Below are 22,855 nucleotides of genomic sequence, written 5' to 3' on the forward strand. Positions count from 1 at the left end.
TGTTAGAGAGAGGGAGAGATTAAACAAAAACGAATGAATAAACAAGAATCTAATGTATCACATGCATGTAAATTTTTTCTTTTCAAAATTAGAAAAATCGTTCTCATGAACCCAGAAATAAAAAAGGAGTACCCAAAACGAAGAAGGAAGAAAAAAACAGAGTAATCAGCCATAAACCCTCTGTTCTCCTCCTGGTAGGTATAACTCTTTAACTTTTGTTCAAAATTGAAAGCCCATCGCAATCTCTATAGTGTGATTGGTGAAGCTTTTCAAAAAAAGAACACCCCCCCCCCACCCCCCAAAAAAAAAAAAAATTGCAATCTGACCACAACCAACCAACCCTCTCCTTCTCTGTCCAAAAAAGAGACATTGATATCATCTGCTTATTCCCAACAGATAGAGATTGCCTTTATTCCTTCCATCATGGCCAGAACTTTTCCCCAGCCCCGCCCTCTAAATATGTACACGGAGTTGGGCTGACTTCTATAAATATGTACAAAACCTTGCCGTCCATGCTTTACATCTTCTCAGCTTCTCAACCACTCTTTGCTTCACCCTCTCCCAAAGAAGGATCAGTTACAGAGCCACAGGGATGCTTGCTTTCTAGTATTCCCTGTCATTGTTTGAAACCCAAATGATGGGCTACACAAGAAGCTCTCTACTGCTTGCCCTCGCATCGTTGTTCATCTTTGCTTATGTTGGGTTGAACCACATTCACACACTGGCAACCCCCGAATTAGGGGTACATTGGATCCTCACTATTGATCTCAAGACTTAAAAAATGATGATTTTCGGACTGAATCATCTATACCAGCACTCTGACCTTGTGTATTCATCCACGACATATTGTTTACTCTCAGTGCAGCAGTAGCAGCTGCTTCATGACTACTCAAGTAGTTGAATTGGTGAGCCATTTGTGGGAAAACATCACTGCTTGCCCTAATTCCCCCACCCATAAAGTCCCTTCCAGGAGTATACTGCTCTGTGAGCCTCATCTCACTGTAAGAACGGGACTGTAATTTGTTGCACTGGGAAAGAACACTAAAAAGGCTCTCATCTGCACTGCTTCCATTTCCCAGGCACAAGCCTGGGGAGGTAGTAACATCCGCACCAGACCAGCCACCATGGGTCTGATGCTCATCCTGAAACCAATTCTGTCCCAACAATCCCTCACCAGCCAAGTGAGACTGGATGGGATTTGATATGCGTATGGGATCAATGACCCAATCCTGCACACGGACCGGGGAGAGAAGTTCTCGGCTTGGAGGAAGGTATCTATTTCCACTGTAATGCATGCTCTTCTGGATGACCTGTTGCATGTAAAGCTCTTTCTCTCTCATCTCCCTCTGCTCCAACAGCTGTTGTTGCTGCTGCTGCTGCTGGAAATACCTAGGAAAATGACCAGTTTCCAGTGCTCCATCATTTGTTGCCAAAAATTGTAACGTTGGTTGTCTGTGCTCATGAGTGTAAGATGGTAAGTATCCCTGGCCCTTGAAAATTGGTTGGAGTAGCTCATTGCAATCTTGGTTTGTGTAAGAATTGATAAACGACCCACCATTGCTCATATGTAAAGCTGGTCCCACAAAATTGGATGATCCACACTGTGAAGCTTCCTCGGCATCTTGCTCAGCCATGTCAGATTCCAGATCAATCACGCCAGTAGCCCGCTCTTCCATAGGCTTTGGTTGTCGGAGTGACAATTCACCAGCAAATGGATATCCAAGGCTCACAGTATTAGAGTGGCAGTGCAAATCTGAAGGGCCACCCACTGGCCATACATATTTAGCAGAAGACACCTCAACTTCACGCAAAACAGCATCCTCTGCAGGGTTCATATTTCCTAAAAACTCCGACAGATCTGGAGGGGCACCTTCAGGTTTCAAAATTTCTCTACTGTCCTCTTCAGACTCTGTCTCCATGGGATCAAGTTTGTGACCATTAAGTGAAGGGATTCGTTCCACATGCTGATAGTGTGCTGATTGAGGAACAGACAAATCATTATCTTCAGGGCTCTGTATATCCATAGTAGGTTCATTTTCTGTTTCTTCATTTCCTATTTGTTTATCAACCATGCTATCATAGTAATTTTTCTCCTCTTCCTGACCATCCAATCACCAATCAACAAAGTCAACATGATACAGTTGTGCAAAAATCACAGCATGCAGCCAAAAAAACATAACAGTGGCAATGATGATAATAATATCATGGCACTATGACAGACATCAATGAATTGGTTTTACACTACATGTAAAAAAATGAAGAGCCAAACCTCTTCCAGTAAACGTTTTTTCTTTCCTATCAGCTCTTGCTCCAAGGAACACCTCCACTGCTGCTGCTTCAACTGTCTCTCTTTCCAGTCTAAGAAAGCTGCTGGGAGATCTCTGTTTGCCAATTGCAACCTATACATACACAGGCTTAGGGGTAAGAAGACTACATAGAATGGAATTTCAAAAGCTACAAGTATCCCAAGTATTCCCCCTCCCCCTTTTTTTAATATGAAATACGAGTATCTTAGGTTGGGTAACATTTAGTTTGTTACTTTCTTAGAAAACTAACCAGAAGTCATGCAACTTCTTCCTTTCTTCTTCCTCAAATGTTTCGTATGGTTGTACATGGAAACTCTTGATGTTACCCAAGACATGATTAAGAGACTTGGATTGAATTCCATCGCCAGATTGCTTCATCCTCTTGACAAGTTGATGCTGCTTCCTGCTGATCTAAAATGCATTAAAAGCAGAGGTCAGTAGTAGAATCTCGATCTTGAGTACCAGAAATATGATTTTGACTTTATAGTTCTCACAATGAAAACTTTTTATGAATATGAAAACCAAGCATTAGATAACTTCACAGGTTAAAAGAAGCCATTGAGACAGCCAGCCCAATAGGGGGAGGAAAATTGTAATTATTTATAATAATAATCCCCCTGGAGTATACTGCTCTGTGGCTAAGAAAATGACCAAATTGATCTCGGCCCACTCTGTCAACTAGTTGAACCCAATCAACCTGCACCACAATTCTGTATTTCTTTTTCCTTATTTGTGAACTGTACTATAATTTGTAAAGAGAGAGAAGAGGGAAAGTTACAAGAGTCTTACAGAGTTGGACCAATCAGCTAATCTATTGCAAACTCTTGAGATGCATTTCAAAATGTTTTGAAACATAAAAGCTCACAAAATTGCCTATTGTACCCGAACAACAATATATTGCTGTTCCAGATAGAAGAACACAAAGAAAGAAAATAATAATAATAATAAAGTACATTTCATGAAATATGAATAATCTTCTAACCTTGAAATAAGACATATACTTGGCACCATCACCAGATTGGATGTTAAGTGTGTGTGATTTTTCTTCCTTGGAATTTTCTATGACCTTTGGTTTCTCTATAACAGCCAATGAATTTCCGCGCCTGTCCCTGATAAATCCTTTCCTACGAACCCAAGAATACCAATTAGATGCTTTTACCACTAAAATCAAGCAACCAAATATAAATAATGCAACTTACTCCTCACAACATAAGAAAACAATGAGATTGTTAACAAATTGAAAAGTGCATGGCCCCATACCCAAGGTTCGAAAACTCCGGTCTCGGTGCCAACTCGGATCCTTGAAAAACCGAGTCAAGTCGAGATCTCGCCGAGTTGGTGCACTTTTTTTTTCTTCGACTCGAAGCCTCATCTCGGTGGGTTTTAGACCTAGTTGGGGTCTGAAACTTGGTACTTAACCTATTTTAAGTCATTCAAACACAATGGCACTATCAGATTTTGCAAAAACAAAGTCCAAATAGGAATTTCACTTAGTGGGAAAGCAGGACAGACACTTACTTATGCTAGAAACCACGACAGACACAGGACAAACACACCAAATTAAGTTTGACTGGTCTTGAAAGCTTTCCAACAAGTCCAAGATTGCTTAAATCTGATTAATATTGAAGGAGTTATGTACCAGTCAAACTTAATTCGGTGTGCGTAAATGCTGTCAAAATCACTTTGAATGAAAATAGTTTTTTGGACATCAAAACAAATGAATATTTTACCGCACTTTTGGTTTTTAGCAATGTTTTACCATAATAAGATTTATGGAATTTTTAGATTTGAGAAAAACCCCAGCATTAGAAAGTTGAAAATTGCACCTATCGCCAAAAATCTAGTTTTTGTTCTTGAACTGGGGGGTTGACTTTTTTTCCTTTTGGAATTTGATTTTTTAACTATTTTTATTGGATTCAAATAGGGGGGTATTTGCTTATTTATGAATAATATCTTAAGTACTTTACTTAAATGATATTAGGCATAAATAAGTGTCTGTCTTGTCTGTCTTGGTTCCTGGCATAGATAGGTGTCTGTATACCAAGATTTTCCAGCAAGATCTCGAGATCTGGCACTCATATAAAGGACCTAGATGGGTATTTTCCTCGGCGAGATATTGACATTTTGAGACTCGTAGGCAGTCTCGTCTCGAGATTTCGAAAAACCGAGAAACTCGGCGAGATCTTGCTAGTTCTCGAACTATGCCCATACCCCATACACCTTCAGCATGTTCCCTCACTTTCTGTTCACAGAATATAAATTCACCAGAGCACAAGCCATTAACAAATGAAGAACTAATAATAGATTTGAGCTTTACAGGGCAATGAAGATACAATAAATCAGAAATATCCATGCAGATGAAAGAATTATCCTTGGAACAGAATGCCTGCATACAACCTCCAATTATGTCCTACTATCCTACATGTACCAAATATTCTGAAAGCTGGAACACAGAACAAATGATTTGATGATAATACGAAGTACATTCTTAGGCCAGAATATTTTAATGCAAGCTGGGTATCCTTTAAACCCGATTGACGGATCTCAAGGGATAGATCTGCAAAAGGATGGATTTCCAAGCGACAACAGGAACTGATGCGGATCTGGAGTTCCAATAACCTGACTTGGATCGCTTATGGGCCCACTTAAGCAATTAAAATCCAAATACAAGAAATGATGGCAATTTTGTAAATATTTGAAGTCAAAACTAACAAAGGAAAAGGAGTAAATTGAGGGTAACAGTGAAGGAGTTGTATAAGAAGGGCAAACAGGGAAGCAAAATAAAATGAAGGGATAATGGGGATTAAAGGTAAAAGAAAAGGATGTATTTGGAATACTATCTTTAAAGGAACTAAAGGGATTAAAGGAATTAAAGGGAAAACACGATGTGCTTTCTTCTTCCTTTGTAAACCAGAAACATGCAAAACCTCAAGACTAAAGGTGAGTTGCAGTCCTGTAAATCGATCTCCATAGTTCAGTAATTCCAGAACCGCTTGAGACTATTGATCTGTTCCAGCCTTCGAAGTTGCAGAAAACCCAATGGTATTTAGTCTAAAAAAGTTCTGAAACTGGGATTGTCAATAGTTGCAGGTCTCGAAAGGGGTTTATGTAAAGGTGTATCAACTGAAGAGTTTCAGCAATCAGACCCTATGGTAAAGGCCGCCTAGCCTAGGACAACCTGCACACAAATCCCTAACCCGAATCACTTATGGGAAGCAAGATAGCAACTCAGATTACCGTTAACAGCAGAAAAGGAAAACACAGTATCAGAATGCAGAAGATTAACAGTACAATAGAAGAAAGAAAGTAGCAATCGAGTGAACAGAACTTCAGTGGAATGAATCATACACCAGGAAAGGAAGAACGTGAGAGAGAAGATTAAAGAGAGTACCTGGGACAAGAGAGAATATCAGAAAGGGAGAAAGATCTGTGCACCAGCTCTTGGCAGCAAGAAGGTAACATTTTCATTCAATTCCAAAATCCAGATCCCAATCATGGGTTACATGCCCTTTTATAAAATAAAAATCCTAATCCTACTTGAAACTGAAATCACAACTTGATCCTAACTCTATTTAATCTAAAACAGAGGACATTCTCAAATAAACCTGGACTCTTACCTTCCTACGATTCTAATACATGAACAAAATAAAAAAGAAAAAAATTACAAAGAATCCCTATTTAATCCAACGTCTAACTGCATCCGTTCTTGGAAAGTGAGACAGGAATTAAATGTTCATAAAAGTCAAGGTGAGAAAGTGGAAATAACAAACCACGAAAAATTAAATAGAAGATAGTAGAAACGGTAAAGCAACTAGAGCTGCAATCAAAAATTTTTAATAACTTTTTTATAGGATGGTCAGAAGATCACCATACTCTGTTTCAGTGGAATGATTTACTCTCCAACTAACACTACGACTACTATACAGCATAGAAAAAAAAACTAACTTAACAACTCCCAAGTATTTTAGGACTCCTAAAATACTGCAAATCAGAAGATATGTATATATATATATAAAACTCAAAAATTGACCCATAATGTAGAATCACCATAATTCTTGATAATATAAAGAAACTAGCATGCGCTAAAGGCTAGTCATTTTCCTTGCGTCCTGCCTCATATTTTCAGTCAAAATGTGCTATTGGATGAACAAAAAGTTGGCTTAGAAGCTAAAAATGGAAACCCATGAACCCCAAACTAATATAGAATAACTGAGCAACACCTAAATATATATGTTTCACAAAAATCAAATGCATTGTGGTAGTTTATGGGTATAGCAAGTGATTGTGACGAACTTTTGTTCCAGCTCATATCACTACTCACAATTGCACTCACAAAATTTGGCTTCATAATCTTAGATTTATGATGTCAACTGTCAAGAGAGTTATAATGAGAAAGTTATCAACACAAATACGTTTAGATGTAATGAAACTTAAGATTCAAAAAAGAAGGGGAAATATTACAGAAAAGCTAGAAGAAGAAAAAAAAAGAATATACATCTAATTCCAAATTACCCTCAAGAATCAAGATAGAGTGCATTTGATTCCCATTTATGTACTTCTGAAGAAAATATCATTTACTGGAATTTTCTAATCATAAGAGTTTAAAATGAGTAACTTCACAAGACAAAATTTTTGTAAAACCCAAAATTCAAGAAACAAACTGATTCCCTTCAATCTAAGAACATATAGCTTAGGAAATCTATCTCTTAGGAAAGGGAGGTGGAAACTGAAAATACCTTTCTTGTGGTTCTTCATTTCGCTTCATTGATATGTTTTGTTTAGTACTAGTACATACTTTCTCCTCTGTAACCCAAGACCAAGATTCACCAATAGTTGCCAGATTCTCCTCTGGATCGCATGGTCTAGAATCATTTGTATGTGAGGAAACACCGTTCTCTTCATGCTTTCTTGATGACCTGATTAATGGGTAATTTACAGTGTTAGGATGAAACACAAAAAAGTGACACATATGGTCGATTGTACGGCCTCCAAAATTTCAAGTTGCAAAGTCTAACGGGAGGACTTTAATGAAATATGCCCAATATTATCAAGATAGATAAATGTGGTTCTAGGGTCGATGTCAAGTAGGGAGAAACTCAGGTCAGCCCATGAGAAAGTCAGGCTTCAATCTGAACTACATTGGGATGGGCCCATCCATAATTCATGATATTCATCGCTTCAAAGCTTACCAACCCAGCACAGCACCCCCAGTCTAAATGTAATTCCATTCCATCATCTAGGTTCCAAAACTAGCTGCAGAAAAATGTTTGCATTCTAAAGTAGCATACAATACAATCCATTCACAAAAAGAATAAATAAGTGTGCAAGTAGATGAAACTATGAACATACCTCAGAAATAGAAGTGAGTGCTCACATGTGTACATGCAAGTTTGGATCTTAAAAAAACATAAAGAGTTCATAGTTATTTCTCTACATGTGAAATAATTGAAATGATATAACAGGATATTCTGGTGCCAAAAAATAGTATGCTTAGCATGTTCAATTTGGTAACCATCTTTATTGGAACTAAAAACCTCCTTCCATGTCATTTGGTAAAGTTCAAGATCTTCAAGTGAAAAAACAATACAATTTATCCAAAAATGCCAATCACAAATAAGCCATTCAAAATGCTGGCTACAAATTGAATTTACACGTTTCTGTCATATCAAGCATTATAAGAATTACTAGGGCAGGGGAAAAAAAAATGGGACACAAATGGGTATAACTATTTTATAATATGATACTGGCATTGCTAGAGATTTCTCATTTATCCAGAATCTGAAATTTACTAATCAATGTTGAATGGATCCTACTAGAAGTTGACCACGGAAATCAAGATAAAATCTATAAAGAGATACCAGGAAAAAAAGATACCAACCTCCATGTCTTCTGAACAATATGCTTTTCAGGATCCTTGCTGCTAGTCCATCTCTCCTTCAACTTCAGCAGATTTTCCAGAATACTGCCAGAAGAAGTATAATGATATTACCACCTCGCAAAGTTGGACAAAGGCACAATCCTAGAATAATACCAAGAGAAAGACCTTAATGAAATTGCTTAACATTAACATACTCATCATGATATTTCTGTAACTCCAAGTGGTAAGCTCTCTTATTGGCCTTGAAACAATGTTCCTGGTGAAGAACAGCATCTGGGTGAAGATTGCCAGAACAAATCGTAGCACCCCTGCAGCATTAGTAAACAAACAAATTAACTAAAAATGTTGCAGACAATTATAAATCAAAGAAACTTTAGGCCCATCACAGTAATCTCCTTCAGCATGGAGTTGAGATCTCAGTTATGTAGAATGGAAAAAGTTCGGTTTCCACTAAAAGGCACCAACCACCACCCTAAAATAATTCAAACTGGCCAGGCAATTCGTAGATTTCCCATAGTTATACGCAAAAGGTATACTCTTTATTACATAGAACTATGTTGATCACCAGGTCATTACGATTTTGACCAAGTGATGATATTTGGAATATTACATCCACTAGACCACTACTGCATCTCCTTTTGTATACAAAAGAGGATTCTGGTACTTGGAAAGTCAAAATTCTTAGGACCAAAATGTGCCAGCACATATTAAAGAAATCAAACCATAACAAGCCACCTCAAAAATAATTTGAACTGGTTAAACAAAAGTTGGCAGATCACACATAATTAAAACTGTAAGGCATTATTATAAGTTATGACACAAAATTACCCTGAGCAAACAGGGCAATATCAGTTTGATGAAGTGTGTCAAAAAAGAGTAAGCTAAATTAGAAGGTACAAGAACTGAAACTTGCCACTTTAGGAAAGGATTTCCAAAGTGAAAGTTTTCCCCCACAAGCAAGGTGTGCACAACTTGCTCCCGATCTGTCCCTTGAGGAAGAAACTGAGTGAGAAAATTTCTCTCTAATTCTGATAGAGATGTCTCCCAAACCTGATAATAAATTCCAAACAGATAAAATAAATATATTGAGAGCATAAAAACATAACAAGTATACATTTGGAACTATAGATACCTCATACGAAAGCACCTTTGTCAGATTCTCTAACTCAAAAATTTCCGGAGGAAGAGAAAGAACATCTGCTAAGGGTGTGTAACGATGAGGAGCAGACTCAATAAAAGGATCCAAGTCTCTCCAAGCTATCCCAACCTGTTCCCTCCTGGCAATAGGATTAACTTGATTTTCATCACACTTGAGAACAATATGAGAGTTTATCTTCAGCACATTTTGTATTGGCTCCAGATTCTTCCTCTTTCTTGCTCTATACTGCTCCTGCAAATAGGTACTCACAACACTGGTTGCATTCAATCGCCTTTTCTGCTGACCAGCTGCCATTCTCTGTAAGCGTTCAAAATAGTAACAATTCTCCCAGCAGAGCTTTAGAAAACAGTCCGAGGTGCCTTTGTGATCCCGTTCAAGGAGTATCTTCCATCTTCTGTATGCATACTGGAGACCTTCATTGACAAAACATACCACCATTACCTCGTTCAACCAAAAATACTAAAGCAGTATATTTTCCCTTTACATTCATGTATAATACCAAACACAAACAAGGAATTTGGTTTAAGAACCAAGGCAGAAAAGAAAAATCTAGACCTGTCAACAATATTTAAAGCTCTCCACATATTCCAATACTCATATCGCAATAATATGCTCTCCACATAAACTAATGGAGTAAATCTCATTTTCCTACTTTCTACCCATATTTTAGGCTCATTAAATTGGCCAATTACAAAAAAAACTCATGGGATCAAAAAGCCCAACACCTACATAACCCAACCCAAATCTTATTTACAATAAAATAAGCTTCATCAACGAAACTAAAAGTAGCGACAGTTTCCTGTTGTCTACATACGAGTAGCATGCATCCAAAAAAATGGTGCCTTTTGGAATCAAATGGATGAGAGTTCAAATATCGTCAAGGGAGGCCCACCAACAAAAATAACTAAACTTCAGAAGGGGCTTCCTATACACATATTTCTTGCATAGAGTACTTCTAATTGGGGGTTATTGCAAATATCTTCTCAGCTACAGAAGTTCGAAACCCTATTGTCAACTTTAACCATACCAATTCTGATCCCAGATGGTAATTTCCAAATTCACATTAAAGACTAGACTTATGCTCCTGAATCCATTTTAGTCTGCATGATAACCTGCCCCAGAAGACTCCATATATTGTGCCAGCCAAGCCCCTTTCTCAGAAGCTAAACTGAATACATCAGGAAAGGTAATCATAAGAGACTGATTCCGCATAATTTGTCTTCCAGAATTTCAGATTCTTTCCAACACCCACCTTGACACTAATTCCTTGTTTGAAAATCGCCAACTGTTGCATCATGACTATGTAGAGCACTAGTCCTTAGCTACCAAAGGCTTTCCCATAAACATCTATACTAGACTGACAGTTGGAAAGTTCCCAAGTATATGCTCTAGAAAAACTGTACAATACTCATGTGTTCCTGACAAGAATATTTGCAATTGCAAAAAAATTCAAAGTACATAACCAAGATTAAAGTAGCCCTGATGCACTACAGTAAATATGCACCAAGTTTCACGAGCAGGGCTTGCCTCTGCTCCCAACTGGTCAGCGAAAGGCTCATTAACAAGGAAGAAATTAGTTACTGGACATAGGAGACGATATAATTAGTGTACCGAGAGTCTATAAGGGAATAAGGCCAGTTTCCCTGTGATTAGGATAGTCTAGTAGTGGCTGAGTTGACACCCAACACAGCTAGCACCCAACTTCCCTAGAGTTTCTTTTTCCTTCTCCCCCGTTTTTTCTCTCCAAAATTAGCAACAAATATTAGAACTGAGATGCTATATACACAGGATACTATATAAAAAATTCTAAATATTTATAACATTCATCCAAGAATATTGACCGGTACAATTCACTTAACAACTTAAACAAGAATGATGTAGACCCCACAGCTAGCATCCAATTATTTAAGCTACTTATTCTCTTCAATTCTACATTCCCTCTCTCCACTAAACAGGCCTCAAATCTCCCTTTGAATGCAGAGATTAATTTTGAGGGATAACCAATTAAGTAACAAGATTTGGTACAACTGTCAACTTTTGTCATGCCACTGCAAGTAAAAAATGCCAATAGATGTTCAAAAGGAATGTCAAAATGGTCAAAGTATCCATCTGACGGAATCAAACACATGTCTAATTGTGACACTCCACAGATTATGAGTTTTTTTTTTTTCCTTATCATTACTTGTATCACACAAGTTTACATCTACTGCACATTAAAGTTCAATTGTTTCACACAGCAAGTTTGAAGGAAACAAAGACAACACTTCTGCATTGTCTATGTCATTCTATGATCTATAAGACTATAAGAGCAAGTAGTACAGTTCATTGGAAATTTACCAAATCAATGTTATTTGTCTCCCCAACTCTGAAATTCAAAGTCTAACAAAAGAGACTCCAACTCGATCATTTGTATCCATGCTCCACTGGATGAAATTTTGGCTATTTAATTCAAGTCTCTAAAAGAGTATATCCATTACATGGTTTTGAATACCACAATTTGAGCAATGCAGATAAGAATCATAAGATAAATACAAGCACGTCTAAAGGAGCAAAAAGTCACTCTAACTTATTTAATATGAATAACCACACCAAAATCTTTTCTTCATAAGGAGAAAATAGGAAATAGGACAAAATTTAGTCTTTCTACTGAACTAAGCCTTTCCCTATAGAAATGGAATCAGCTACATCCATCCTGTTTTGTCATTCACCTTTATTCAAAGCCACACCAAGTTTTTTTTTTTAATTTGAGGAGAAAATAAGAAATAGACCATGAGGCTATAGTTCGGGAAAGATAAATATGAGTAGATATATAGAAACCAAAAGAAACAGTTAATGGACTGGTCTAATTTGATATGGTAAATGTGAATAATAGCAGCAACATCCAAACCAAGCAAATGGAAAGACTTGGAATGGAAATGAACCATTAAAGCTCTTTGCGGTGGTAGTAATAAGCATCAGTTTCAACAACAGTTATCATAAGCTGCCAAAAGGGATGGATGTAATAGATATTCTTTATGCATAATATCTTACCAATCCAATCCGGTACTCAATTATTTATGTTATACTTAGAAATATAAGATTAGGGAATTCATCCATGAGAAGTTTTCCAATTAATATTGTACCAAGTAATCCCATAAGGCTTTCCCATTCACAGCGTATTATCTATTAGTCCAACATATTAATAAGTCTCGAGCAAGACAGAAGCTAGAAAAAAGAACAGCTTGCAGAAAAGCATAAATTACAAACAAAAATCAAAGTACAGAGTAAAATTGAAGCAAGTATTACTATCCTATCTTCCACCAGACCACATTCAAGCTCAATCCTAGATATGTTCCTTTTATTTTATTTATTATTTATTTTTTTATTTTTTGGGAGGGAAGGGGGGAAGGGGTGGTTGTAAGCATAAATCCTCAGTTTTCACAATAAAGCAAAGCAGAACAAGCAAGCTACAAATTATAATCACATGGACTGCCGCAAATCCACTCAAACGAATACAAGTTGTTCCCCCTCTTGGTGGGCAAGCCAGTAAGTGGCTGACAAATTAGTCAGCTGAAACTGGCACACAAACTAGCACAATCAAAACTTGGAAGACTTTACCAGACTTAAAAAGGTGGAAATCTAACTTTACCAAACTAAACAATGTTGGAAATTTATACTAACTGGACCCACCGAGATTCCATGAAGTATTATAGAAACAACAGTGCATATAATCATGGTTGCCCTGGAAAGACCATACAGCCCAAAGTGTCGATTACCTTATTAATGCCACAGAACTCGGATAAAAACGATAATAAAATTATGGGAGATATATATGGAACACTACGCAAGGAAGCTCAATCGATTCCGAGCGTACTCGAACACTCATCAAATATTCTCAAGTCCCACAGTTTTAGAGAAAAAAAAATAGCAAAGAAACGATAAATAATCTTATTCAAAAACGACACAAAAGCTCGTATAAAAAAAGAAAAAGAAACAAAAATCCAATCCATGCATGAATCCCAAGAGATAAAGGAAAGACTAAAAGAAAATCCCAAGCAGAAGTCAACCAAAAATGAGAGAGATAATGACAAGAACGTATACCAAGAATCATAACCCTAGAAATCCCAGTGATGCAAAATAATAAAAGAGTTGGAATATTACCTGCAACATCTTCGATAGCTCTTCAAGAGTGTAACAGAATCGAAGCATGGAACGCATGGGAAGGACTCGTACGAAGGAGAAGAAATGGAAACTGGAAACTTGTGATAGAAGCTATAATGAAAACGGAGAGAGAGTCTATGTTGGATTTGAAGACTCAGACACTATTAGATGGTTGCCGTTTTATCCGCTTCATCCGGCACAGGGAGAACTGAGAGGAAAAGAAAGAAGGACATGGAAGAGAAAATTCAGACATTTTAGTGCAGATGCACAGGTCACGCTTACATGATAACGCTCTTTCAACCCCAGGATTGGTATCCCTAAGGATTCGTATCTGCCTCAGTAGATGACTCTGATTCCAATCGGTCAGTCAATTGAACACTTAAACCTAATCATCGGGGACCGTTTGCGCCCACAAAATCTCGGTTCGCGCGCTTGGCGTGCGCACACTAAATCATCAGCAGCGAGTCTACTATACCGGTTCGCCCTAGACCGACCGGTTTTATCGAACAAAAGGTGGGTCACCCTTCTTTTTTTTTTCATCATCACCATCGGATCAGTGTCAAAAAAGGCATGCCTATTGATCCCAAGGATGACACATCAGTTGGTCCAATACCATTGGATGCAACCTTTGGGACCCATCCAACTACTGAATTGGATCGGTCAAATTGGCCAATTCGGATCAGAATCGATCGTGACTGATTCTCAATTTTGGATGTTCTAAAGCAGTTGATTCTAGGGTTTTGGGGATTACATCACTATGTTTTCAAATCTAAGGAGCTCATTCTAGGGTTTTTTGGATTGATTTCAGACAATTCTAATCTGACCTAAATCGCAATCGACGGATCAGATCAAAATGAACAAGGATCAATTCGACTCCCAATTTGAGTTTAAAATCCTCAAAACTCAAAATTAAAACCAAACTCCTTGCATCTACTTCAAGTTTACACCAGTGTCGGGGATACGTCACATCAGTAGCAATTCAGAAAATATTATCATCCACATAAGACCCACACAGATCAAAATATAAGAGAGTGTCAATATGGATCCCACATCTCATTCTACGTTTCTTGCACTCTAGATGAAAAAGATTTCAATGTTTAGACGTTTAGTTCCATTGGATTCACATTTTTGAATTTCAGAAACTGGCTTATGGGCTTCCAAAAGCAGAAGCCCTTAAAGCTTTTTTAAACATGCATTAAAAGTCCAGTGATGGACATGGGAACTTTTGGAATTCAATTTTACCCTAAAAACCCCAACAACACCCTAATTCCCACTCCACCACTAAACTACTTAATAAATATATAGGTGTTTCATTGAGAGGAAATAAGGTCAATCTCTCTCACTTCTCTAATTAAGGGAGAACGTCGTGCCCAAAAAAAAATTAAGGGAAAACATTCTCTGTGCCACATGGGCCTGTCACTTAGGAGGTAGGATGGTTATTACGCACACCTCTGTGTGCCTAGGCGTACCCTACACTACAGCACAGAGAATAGCGCCCCTTTATCACAAAGTTTTCGTCTATTGTCTTTGACTCTTTGTTTTTTTTTTTTTTGATGAAACCAAAGAAAAAAATACACTAGAACACATGGATGTCCATACAAGCATTGCGTGCCAAGTTTTTAGCTACAACCGCACTAAAGTTGCAAGTGTTAAGACGAAAATATACATTCTGGGTTAGAACTGAAATCCGTAGCATCTTAGGAACTACGTGCCATGGCCATTGGCATTTGGTTGGAGATGGAAGAGATTCAGTGATCCACTGATTATCACACCAAATTTCCTTAATCTGCAATCTAATACAGGCAGCATGATTGAGACCCTTAAGGATCGCAAAAACATAAGTATTTACATCCTCTGTACATAGCAACTTTCCTACATCAAAAAACTTAAACTTGCCATCAACCAAAAAGAGGTAGGCCCACCCAGGCCCAGTCAGTCCAGGTGAACAGAATCCTGCATTGATCAAGATAGGAAAATCATAACGAGGCAAGATAAAAAATGGGGAGTGGAAAGGGATGACTATATCAGGGACACAACCAGTGTGAGGGTAATGAGATTTAAAAGCACTTAAATTTAAGTCAAGCAGCCATTGTGAAACAACCTGTACGACTCTTAAAGGATTAGGTTGTATGGACTCAACTATTAACTTATTTCTACACGACCATATAAAGTAACAAGTGATAATAAAAATACTAAAAAACCACAGTAACAAAGTTTTATCAGTCCGAAAGTGCAAGTGAAAAAATCGATAGAAATGAAGGATAGTATCAAAAGTCATAAATTCAGTCCTTAGCCCCAATGGTCCTGCTGCCCAGATACGTTTAACCCAATCACAAGAAAGGAAAAAATGCCATAGAGATTCAACACCATTTCCACATAAAGTACATGTCGACTCAATCTGACTCCATTTCGATAGAGCCATGGATATCTAAGTATCTAACCATGTTTGTGTGTGGGTCCAAAGCAGATCTAGGGAAAACTTGTCAAACCCTAGTCATAAAAGGTAAAAAGTTTCTCAAGTCTGCAAAGCTAAGTGTGTCACATGAGGGGTTAAAATTTATATAACTCTCATGTATCAACCTCCCTTGTATGTTTTGCTGTCGTTATGTTCACACCAGGCCAACTTCATTTTAACTGAAACTTGAGATACCGATATATTTTCCGCCTTCACCATAGAAGAGGACCCAAGCAAATAGTACCTCAACATTCGAAGGCAATGTACCACCACCACCAACTCCTTCTCGAGCCAAGTAGCGTCGCTCGGTCTCAAAAAGCTACATGTGAACAATATAGACCATAAAAGTGTTTCTATCCACAAAATATCATACCCATTTGACCTACCACATAGCAGATATTTCTTTGGGCTGCGTAATCCAAAGATTCACATTCCCAAATTTTTATGTTTCCATATCTAAACCAAGCAAATTGTATGCCTTTTGGTTCCTCAAAATTTGTGTTCTCAGGTCCTCTGTCTCTTTTTTGGAGACATGACTTGTCTAACTCAATGCTAAAATTTCTATTTATAAAAAAAAATGCATACCAAACGCAGCCTAACATTCAAACCGTGCAGATAGAGTGGTCATGCTTCAAAAAGGAGTCTTTTATTTAAATAGGTGTGGTCATGCTACATCTGTCACAGCCTCGTCCACTCACCCCCCCCCCCCCCAAAAAAAAAAAATAATAATAATAATAATAATTCCACTCCCACATCAACCATCCTTGGTGAGAGTCTTGGGCTTATAAGTGGAGAAAGGAACCCCCACTAATCCCACATTAACCATCATTGGGGAGGTTTTCATTCTTCAGAAACCTCACAAAGCAAGTTCCTGTCCTTGATCAGTCCAGCCATCCCAGAGCACTTAACTTTGATTGCAAGTCTCAGGACAGAGAAGATCCTGGGGAATATCTTGCAAAACACCAAAACCTGCTTACCATTGCAAATGCTTATATGCCTAATCACAGAGCTTAATTCATTGAACATGAAAGATTACTAAGAATTTAGGTTCAACGACCATCACCTCTTGAACATTTGACCATTAACCACAACAAACTACTACATGGATAATTTAAGTATTTAAGGCTTGTTGCTAGCTACCCTCCAAGCTGTTTCCCCACCTTCAATAGCTATTTGTCCTGTAATTGTACCTTCTTGCTAAATATAGAAAGCCACAGAAGTTTATCACACTTAGAACTGTAAGAAGCCAATAGAAGTAATCAAATCTACCAGCATTTATGTTCTGAGACAACCATGATGGTTGCCCTTCTTTCACATTCCCAGTGACTGATTTGATGATACTGTTCAAAATGGAGGCTGCAAAGCAGCCCAAACCACCCGCAACAGCAGCATATGCAGATCCTACACTTCTCATGGCATCTGGGGCCTCTTGATAAAGGAATTCTAGAAGACCTACAATGCAAAATACTTCTGCTATGCCAATCAGGCAGTATTGGATCAATAGCCAGTATGCACTTAAGTTGGGCATTGCAGTTAGGAAAATAGCCTCATAGCCGTGTTTGATTGCATAGTTTCTCCTGAAGCTCTCGAAAACCCCAGCCCATGCCACAGATAGGATTGAGACTGCCAACCCAATGCCCACCCTTTGAAGCTGAGAGGCGCCATGAGGATGACCCGTGATGCGGCGAGACAAAGGAACAAAAATGGAATAGTATAAAGAGAGGATAAGAAATATGCTGAGGCCAGGAAATACAGGCATACATGTGACCGGGAGCTTCAATTGTGCCATATGAGTATTCAAGGTATATGCCTGTTGGACTGATAGTGTCAGATACTCCGTTAGAATTAGACTGAGAATTATAGTGCAGGATGGTATTGGAATCAATTTTAGTAGTATCTTGACTTCCTCCACTTGTGTAACAGTGCAAAGTCTCCAAGGACTGGGATTTGTGCCATCTTCTTTCAATTGTAGTGCTGCCTTGTCCAAAAACCTATGAGCAGAAAAGCAAAAAATGAATACACTTTATTTATTTAATAAAGAGGCAAAGAGAGAGAGGGGGAGAGAAAGAACAGTTCATACAAAATATTATCTCTAAAGAGCACATACACGTCCTTTTATATAAAAATAAAATCAACTTTTAAAAAAAATAACAATAAAGTAGCTAATAGATAATGTGCATAACTACTTATTATTGATTATCCAACTAACAGGCAGCCCCTTATTGGACATCCTTTTCTATTTTAAATCTTAACAAACACAATGATAAAGTTTGATATGTGATCGGATCATCAAAAGCAATTGATCTTGCGGTTTTCTATTTTAAATCATGACAAACACAATGATAAAGTCTGATATGTTATCAGATCATAAAAAGCAATTGATCTTGTGATCATGATGCAAACCAAAGGTTTAAAAATGTCAAACTATAATGGTTGAATTGTATCCCTCCAATTGAAATCATTTAGAATTTTCTGGCGATCTGATCTCATGTTTTCCATGATTTAAATGCTCATAGGATATAGTTTAATTCAATGTAACCAGCAACATGCAATATGTCAAAAATCAGGCCTGGCCTAGCCCCAAGCTTGGGCTAGCTGGACCTGGGCTAAGATTGGGAACCCCATGCTAGCCTGGCCTGGAGGCACCCCTGAGTAGATCCATAGAGGTGACCCACCAAATTGGAACAGTCAGTCATGATAGAGGTTCGAGTGATTGTAGCATGTGGTGGAATGTAACAAAAGATTACAAAAGAGTAGCTACCATACCTGAACTCATCAGTGTGGGCTATCTTTCCACTACCCTTTATAGCAGATCGTATGCCTGGAACCTCATATAGGCCTACAAACTCACTGGTAGAGAAAGAAGCATTCCTCTTTCGAAATGCTGCAACGAGGACCTGGGCCACCCGCGTCAAAGGGCTACCACCTGGCAATCTATGCCTGTACAAAGGAGTACCAACAAAGAAGACCATATTTGATATGCCCATAGCTATGGCTAATGAACCAAAAGCAGATCCCCATCCATGTTTCATTTGGATATAGACTACCATGGTGAAAGCCACAATTGCCCCAACAGTGACAGACAGATAGAAGAAATTGAAAAACCTGTCCAGGTGAGATTTATAGTCTGTACTCCTTTCATCAAACTGATCAGCTCCAAATGAGGAAACACAGGGCCGAATACCAGCAGCTCCAAATCCTGTGATGTATAGAACTACATAGAGGTACAGCATTTGCCATGGTTTTGCTGGTTCACAATTGCCTAAGAGTAGGGATAGCTGATCACACTGATCTTGGTTCGGCACCAATACACTCATAGTAGCACACAAGGTTATTCCTGTCAGACCCTATAAAACAGACAATAAAGGAAGCATGCAGTCCTCATCAGTGAATTTTTGCAACTTTTAAGTAATAGCAAATAAATAAGCAAGTACAGTCAGAAACTAAATGGCATATACCAGATTTGAAACTGTACGTAACTCATACAACTAGAAAGATGAGAAACACCAAAATAAAAGGATCCAACAAAAAGAGGAAGTTCATCATCAACTATAGCTTTACATATTGTTGAGAACTAAGAAGGGCAGAACTAGACCAACATTTGGGTAATGCTAAGCTAGCACCTTTCAAATTCATGCTATTCTCTGAACTTATTCAAAGCCCATGACTATCAACAGCCTGTTGGCTGATGTGGCCTAAATTTCCACTTCAGCATAACATCTTGGTAGTTGTTGATGGTTTGAACTATTGGTGGTTACTAAAACCACTCGTAACTTAACTTGATGGAAGGTGGTTATCTAAGCGGTAAGGGGGGGGTCCTGTCCTGGTTTCATGTGAGTAGCAAGAGAGTTCCATCTAGGGGTGCAAATTTGGCCTGGCAAGCCCAAAAGAGATCTGCAAAGTTAACACTTTTTCTCCCAAATCTGTTTCAATCCGTGATTTGAACACTATAAGTCTTCAAACTTATTGAAATGATGAAGATTAGAGTACTTTTTTATGTTAGATGATTTCCTCCAACTAATATTGAAGAGAAAAACAAGTTTCCAAGGCCTTCGGTTGCTCTCAGTTTTGCATCTCACTCACGATTTCTGTTTCGCAGGTTTAAGGGAGGCGTATCTTACCTGTATCAGACTATATCGGTCTTGTATCAGTTAATACACACTTTTCTTGGAAAATGTATCAAATCTATACCCACCGATACCAAAACGTACCAGCCGATACAAGACGATACCGACCGATACTTAAAACCTTGCTTGGGAACCCTGGGTTGGGCCCAGGTTTGCAGGCCCCTAGTACTTCCATCCATATCTGCGCCTGAGAGGGAGGCACATAAACCAGAAACTCTGCTCTTTTTTTGTTGTAAAGCAACTACTGTGGATAGACTGTGGGTGTGCATCAAACTCTTTGAAGAGCAGCACCATCTTGTGTTGATATGGTGAGCAACCATACGTTGGAATACACGATCCTATCTGTAGGTCAGTCCTTATCTCTTGTGATAATTATCTCCTTTAAGTTTCTTACACATCTATGTAACTAAAGATGGTGTACATATCTTCAGCACATTCCAAATAGCTTGGAAATAAACCTTGACATCATAATTAAAAAAATAAAAAAATAAAAAAAAGAACCAAAACTAAAACTAAGGAAACTGACCACTAAACCCACAGAGCAAAAGTGGTTCCCTGGTAAAACTTCAATGATAAAAGAGAAGGCCGAATTTTTACAACTTTCCTGGTGTTTCCCTGGTAGTCATTAAGGAACCAAGCACAAGTGGATACATACTATAAAATAAGAGTATTCTTACCAGGGGTAATAAATGACATGAAGAATGATATGTGATAAGAATGTAATGCCACCAATTTTCAGTTATTGTAAAAATTACAATATTCACAGACATTTTAGTTTCTCTCTATTCAAATAGATTAACTTCCATAAGATTTGATACTCTACATGAATAATAAAACAGGATTGGCTGGTATGGGGTTGGTGTTTATCATTAACAGGTTTAAGCAAGAAGATCTTACAGCCAGATAGATTGTGGTGAAGATGGCTATGGTCCAATATCGTCCAAGATATGCATCAGCAAGAAATCCACCTAGTACAGATGAAGCCTGTGATATCCCCAGGAAAATGTTAACCGCATTTGCTGAACTACTGAAGGGTCGATGCATTACATAGAACATAAAGGCCACCATATTAACCGAAAGTCCAAAATAAGCCATTCTCTCTGCCATTTCATTCCCTGGACAAATGGTAAACTGGTATCAGATCCCTAGTTGCTGTTAAGTTGAAAATAAATGTATGAAATAACATGGAAGGCTCCAACACTACAAATTACATTGTTCTTCTTAAGAAACTGCATATTTTACAACCAAAAGGATACTGTGACTCTACAAAATGCTACTACCTACCGAAAATGAAAAAAGCAGCAATCCATCCCCCCGTCCTTGATAAATCAGTAATGGGTTTCCCACGGATATTCACTGGGGTAGTTCCTCCCACATAGCCACCCCCAATTGCCGTCTTCCTCTCATCACTTTCTAAGAAATAAATTCCGAGCTTCTTTCCACGACATGAATCAGTATTGTCGCCCAGGATTGGTGGTGTCTCTGAAAAATTTATAGGAGACTTGATTTCTCTGGCTTCCATCCCTGCTAAAATAGAGTGGGAAATCAACAACAAAGGCAGGAACAAAAAAAAGGGTGGGGGGGGGGGGGAAGAGCAGGCACAGTTAACCCAATTGAAGATAGATTTTCTGTGTAATCCTAATTCGACAGAATTCAATTGGGGGGAGGAAGTTTGGGGGGGGGGGGGGGGAGATTCTCAACTTAAAGACACAAATCCCACAATTATAGTGACCAAAGGGAAGTGAACAGTCGAACTGTGTGTGTGTGTGTGTTTGTTTTTCACTGAGAGAAAAAGAGAGAGAATACAAAAATTCACCAGCTACCCTAGTAATCCAACGACGAAAACTTCCCAAAGCAACCAAATGAAAAACAGGGCAGGAATGAATCAGAACAGGCTCCCAAGCTCATGAGATGCGATGGAGAACACACTCTTCAGCTCACACAGTATTATTATTCAAACACAGGCCTTGCATATCTACAGACAGGCATTCTATACCAACCAAAAATGCACGATGTAGATATGCAACAGCAACGGAGGTTTTCATGAACAAAATGAATAAATTGCGAGTAGAAGTTTTCTGATGAAGCAACAGTAAATGGGTCCAACCCCCCAACCAACACGTGAAACCAAGAACACAAAAATGAACTGCAATAAATGGAATAAATGGCGTAACAAACAGGAGGCAGGTAAGCCATTAATGTCACATGTAACAGATGCGGTGGCAGACTATATAAGACGCCCGTTGCCTCTCAAACTCTTCAGCTCCAGCCAACGCCATTGCTGAGAAAGAAGAGCAGATTTATGAGTTGCACGACACAGGAAAACGTAACCAACCAGAACCCCCAAATTAAAACAAAAAATAATTTCTTTACCGTTAGTTGATTTCGGTATATATTCCATTTCGAACTTAACCGCCATTGCTCTAGTCTCTATCCGAGATGAGTTTTTTTTTTTTTTAATATTTCAGAGGTAATAACAAAATCACCATAGCTCCACAGAACAGGGGATAAAAATCCTCTCCCCAATTCCTGATATGGTGCAGTGATATCGCCATCTGGCAGACGTGACATTCAACGGTCCGAACACAATTAGCCAAGTACGACTATCAACATCTCAACCCCGAATTGCAACCCACTGCCCTTTTTTTTTCCAAGAACAGGACTATAGGTATAGGCGATACAACAATGGAGACCAACCATCTGCAAGACTTCAAGATCAAGGCAAAGAATAGGCCAGTAATGGAGGTTCAACTAATTAGGAGGAATTCCCCATTGCAGGTGCAATAATGC

At 38.3% G+C, this 22,855-nt stretch overlaps 2 protein-coding genes across 4 annotated transcripts; both read right to left on the bottom strand.

Annotated features, from left to right (window-relative positions):
- Positions 1-395: 395 nt before the first annotated feature.
- On the bottom strand, positions 396-13,708 carry LOC122655966. Of its 3 annotated transcripts, none has more exons than XM_043850364.1 (10): positions 13,484-13,708; positions 9,317-9,748; positions 9,098-9,234; positions 8,379-8,492; positions 8,185-8,268; positions 7,043-7,222; positions 3,289-3,430; positions 2,557-2,717; positions 2,270-2,399; positions 396-2,099 (listed from the first exon to the last, which is right to left on the bottom strand). In XM_043850364.1, exons 1-10 carry the CDS (start codon positions 13,538-13,540, stop codon positions 768-770), a joined length of 2,769 nt encoding a protein of 922 aa, XP_043706299.1. In that variant the 5' UTR covers positions 13,541-13,708; the 3' UTR covers positions 396-767. The 3 variants fall into 3 exon arrangements, with proteins under 3 accessions (XP_043706299.1, XP_043706300.1, XP_043706301.1); XM_043850365.1 differs by having other exon boundaries at positions 9,317-9,756; XM_043850366.1 differs by lacking the exon at positions 7,043-7,222 and having other exon boundaries at positions 13,484-13,707.
- A 3,355-nt stretch (positions 13,709-17,063) lies between these two features.
- LOC122654478 (protein NRT1/ PTR FAMILY 6.1) lies at positions 17,064-21,955 on the bottom strand. The gene is made up of 5 exons (XM_043848579.1): positions 21,882-21,955; positions 21,350-21,589; positions 20,963-21,180; positions 18,705-19,285; positions 17,064-17,929 (listed from the first exon to the last, which is right to left on the bottom strand). The coding sequence occupies exons 2-5, from the start codon at positions 21,585-21,587 to the stop codon at positions 17,101-17,103; spliced, it is 1,866 nt and encodes a 621-aa protein (XP_043704514.1). The 5' UTR covers positions 21,588-21,589; positions 21,882-21,955; the 3' UTR covers positions 17,064-17,100.
- Positions 21,956-22,855: the final 900 nt, after the last annotated feature.

This window comes from Telopea speciosissima, chromosome 3 (assembly GCF_018873765.1).
Source record: "Telopea speciosissima isolate NSW1024214 ecotype Mountain lineage chromosome 3, Tspe_v1, whole genome shotgun sequence".
NCBI lineage: Eukaryota > Viridiplantae > Streptophyta > Magnoliopsida > Proteales > Proteaceae > Telopea > Telopea speciosissima.

Bases quoted from the DNA above. Each gene is read 5' to 3' on its own strand.
- LOC122655966 (XM_043850364.1), bottom strand. From the start codon at position 13,540: ATGCGTTCCATGCTTCGATTCTGTTACACTCTTGAAGAGCTATCGAAG. The intron at 7,223-8,184 runs GTTGGTATCTTT...CCCATTAATCAG, and splicing joins ATTGTTCAGAAGACATGGAG to GTCATCAAGAAAGCATGAAG. The intron at 3,431-7,042 runs GTATTTTCAGTT...TTGGGTTCGTAG, and splicing joins AATGAAGAACCACAAGAAAG to GAAAGGATTTATCAGGGACA.
- LOC122654478 (XM_043848579.1), bottom strand. From the start codon at position 21,587: ATGGAAGCCAGAGAAATCAAGTCTCCTATAAATTTTTCAGAGACACCA. The intron at 21,181-21,349 runs GTAGGTAGTAGC...CCATTTGTCCAG, and splicing joins TGCTGCTTTTTTCATTTTCG to GGAATGAAATGGCAGAGAGA. The intron at 17,930-18,704 runs GTATGGTAGCTA...TTCTGCTCATAG, and splicing joins GCCCACACTGATGAGTTCAG to GTTTTTGGACAAGGCAGCAC.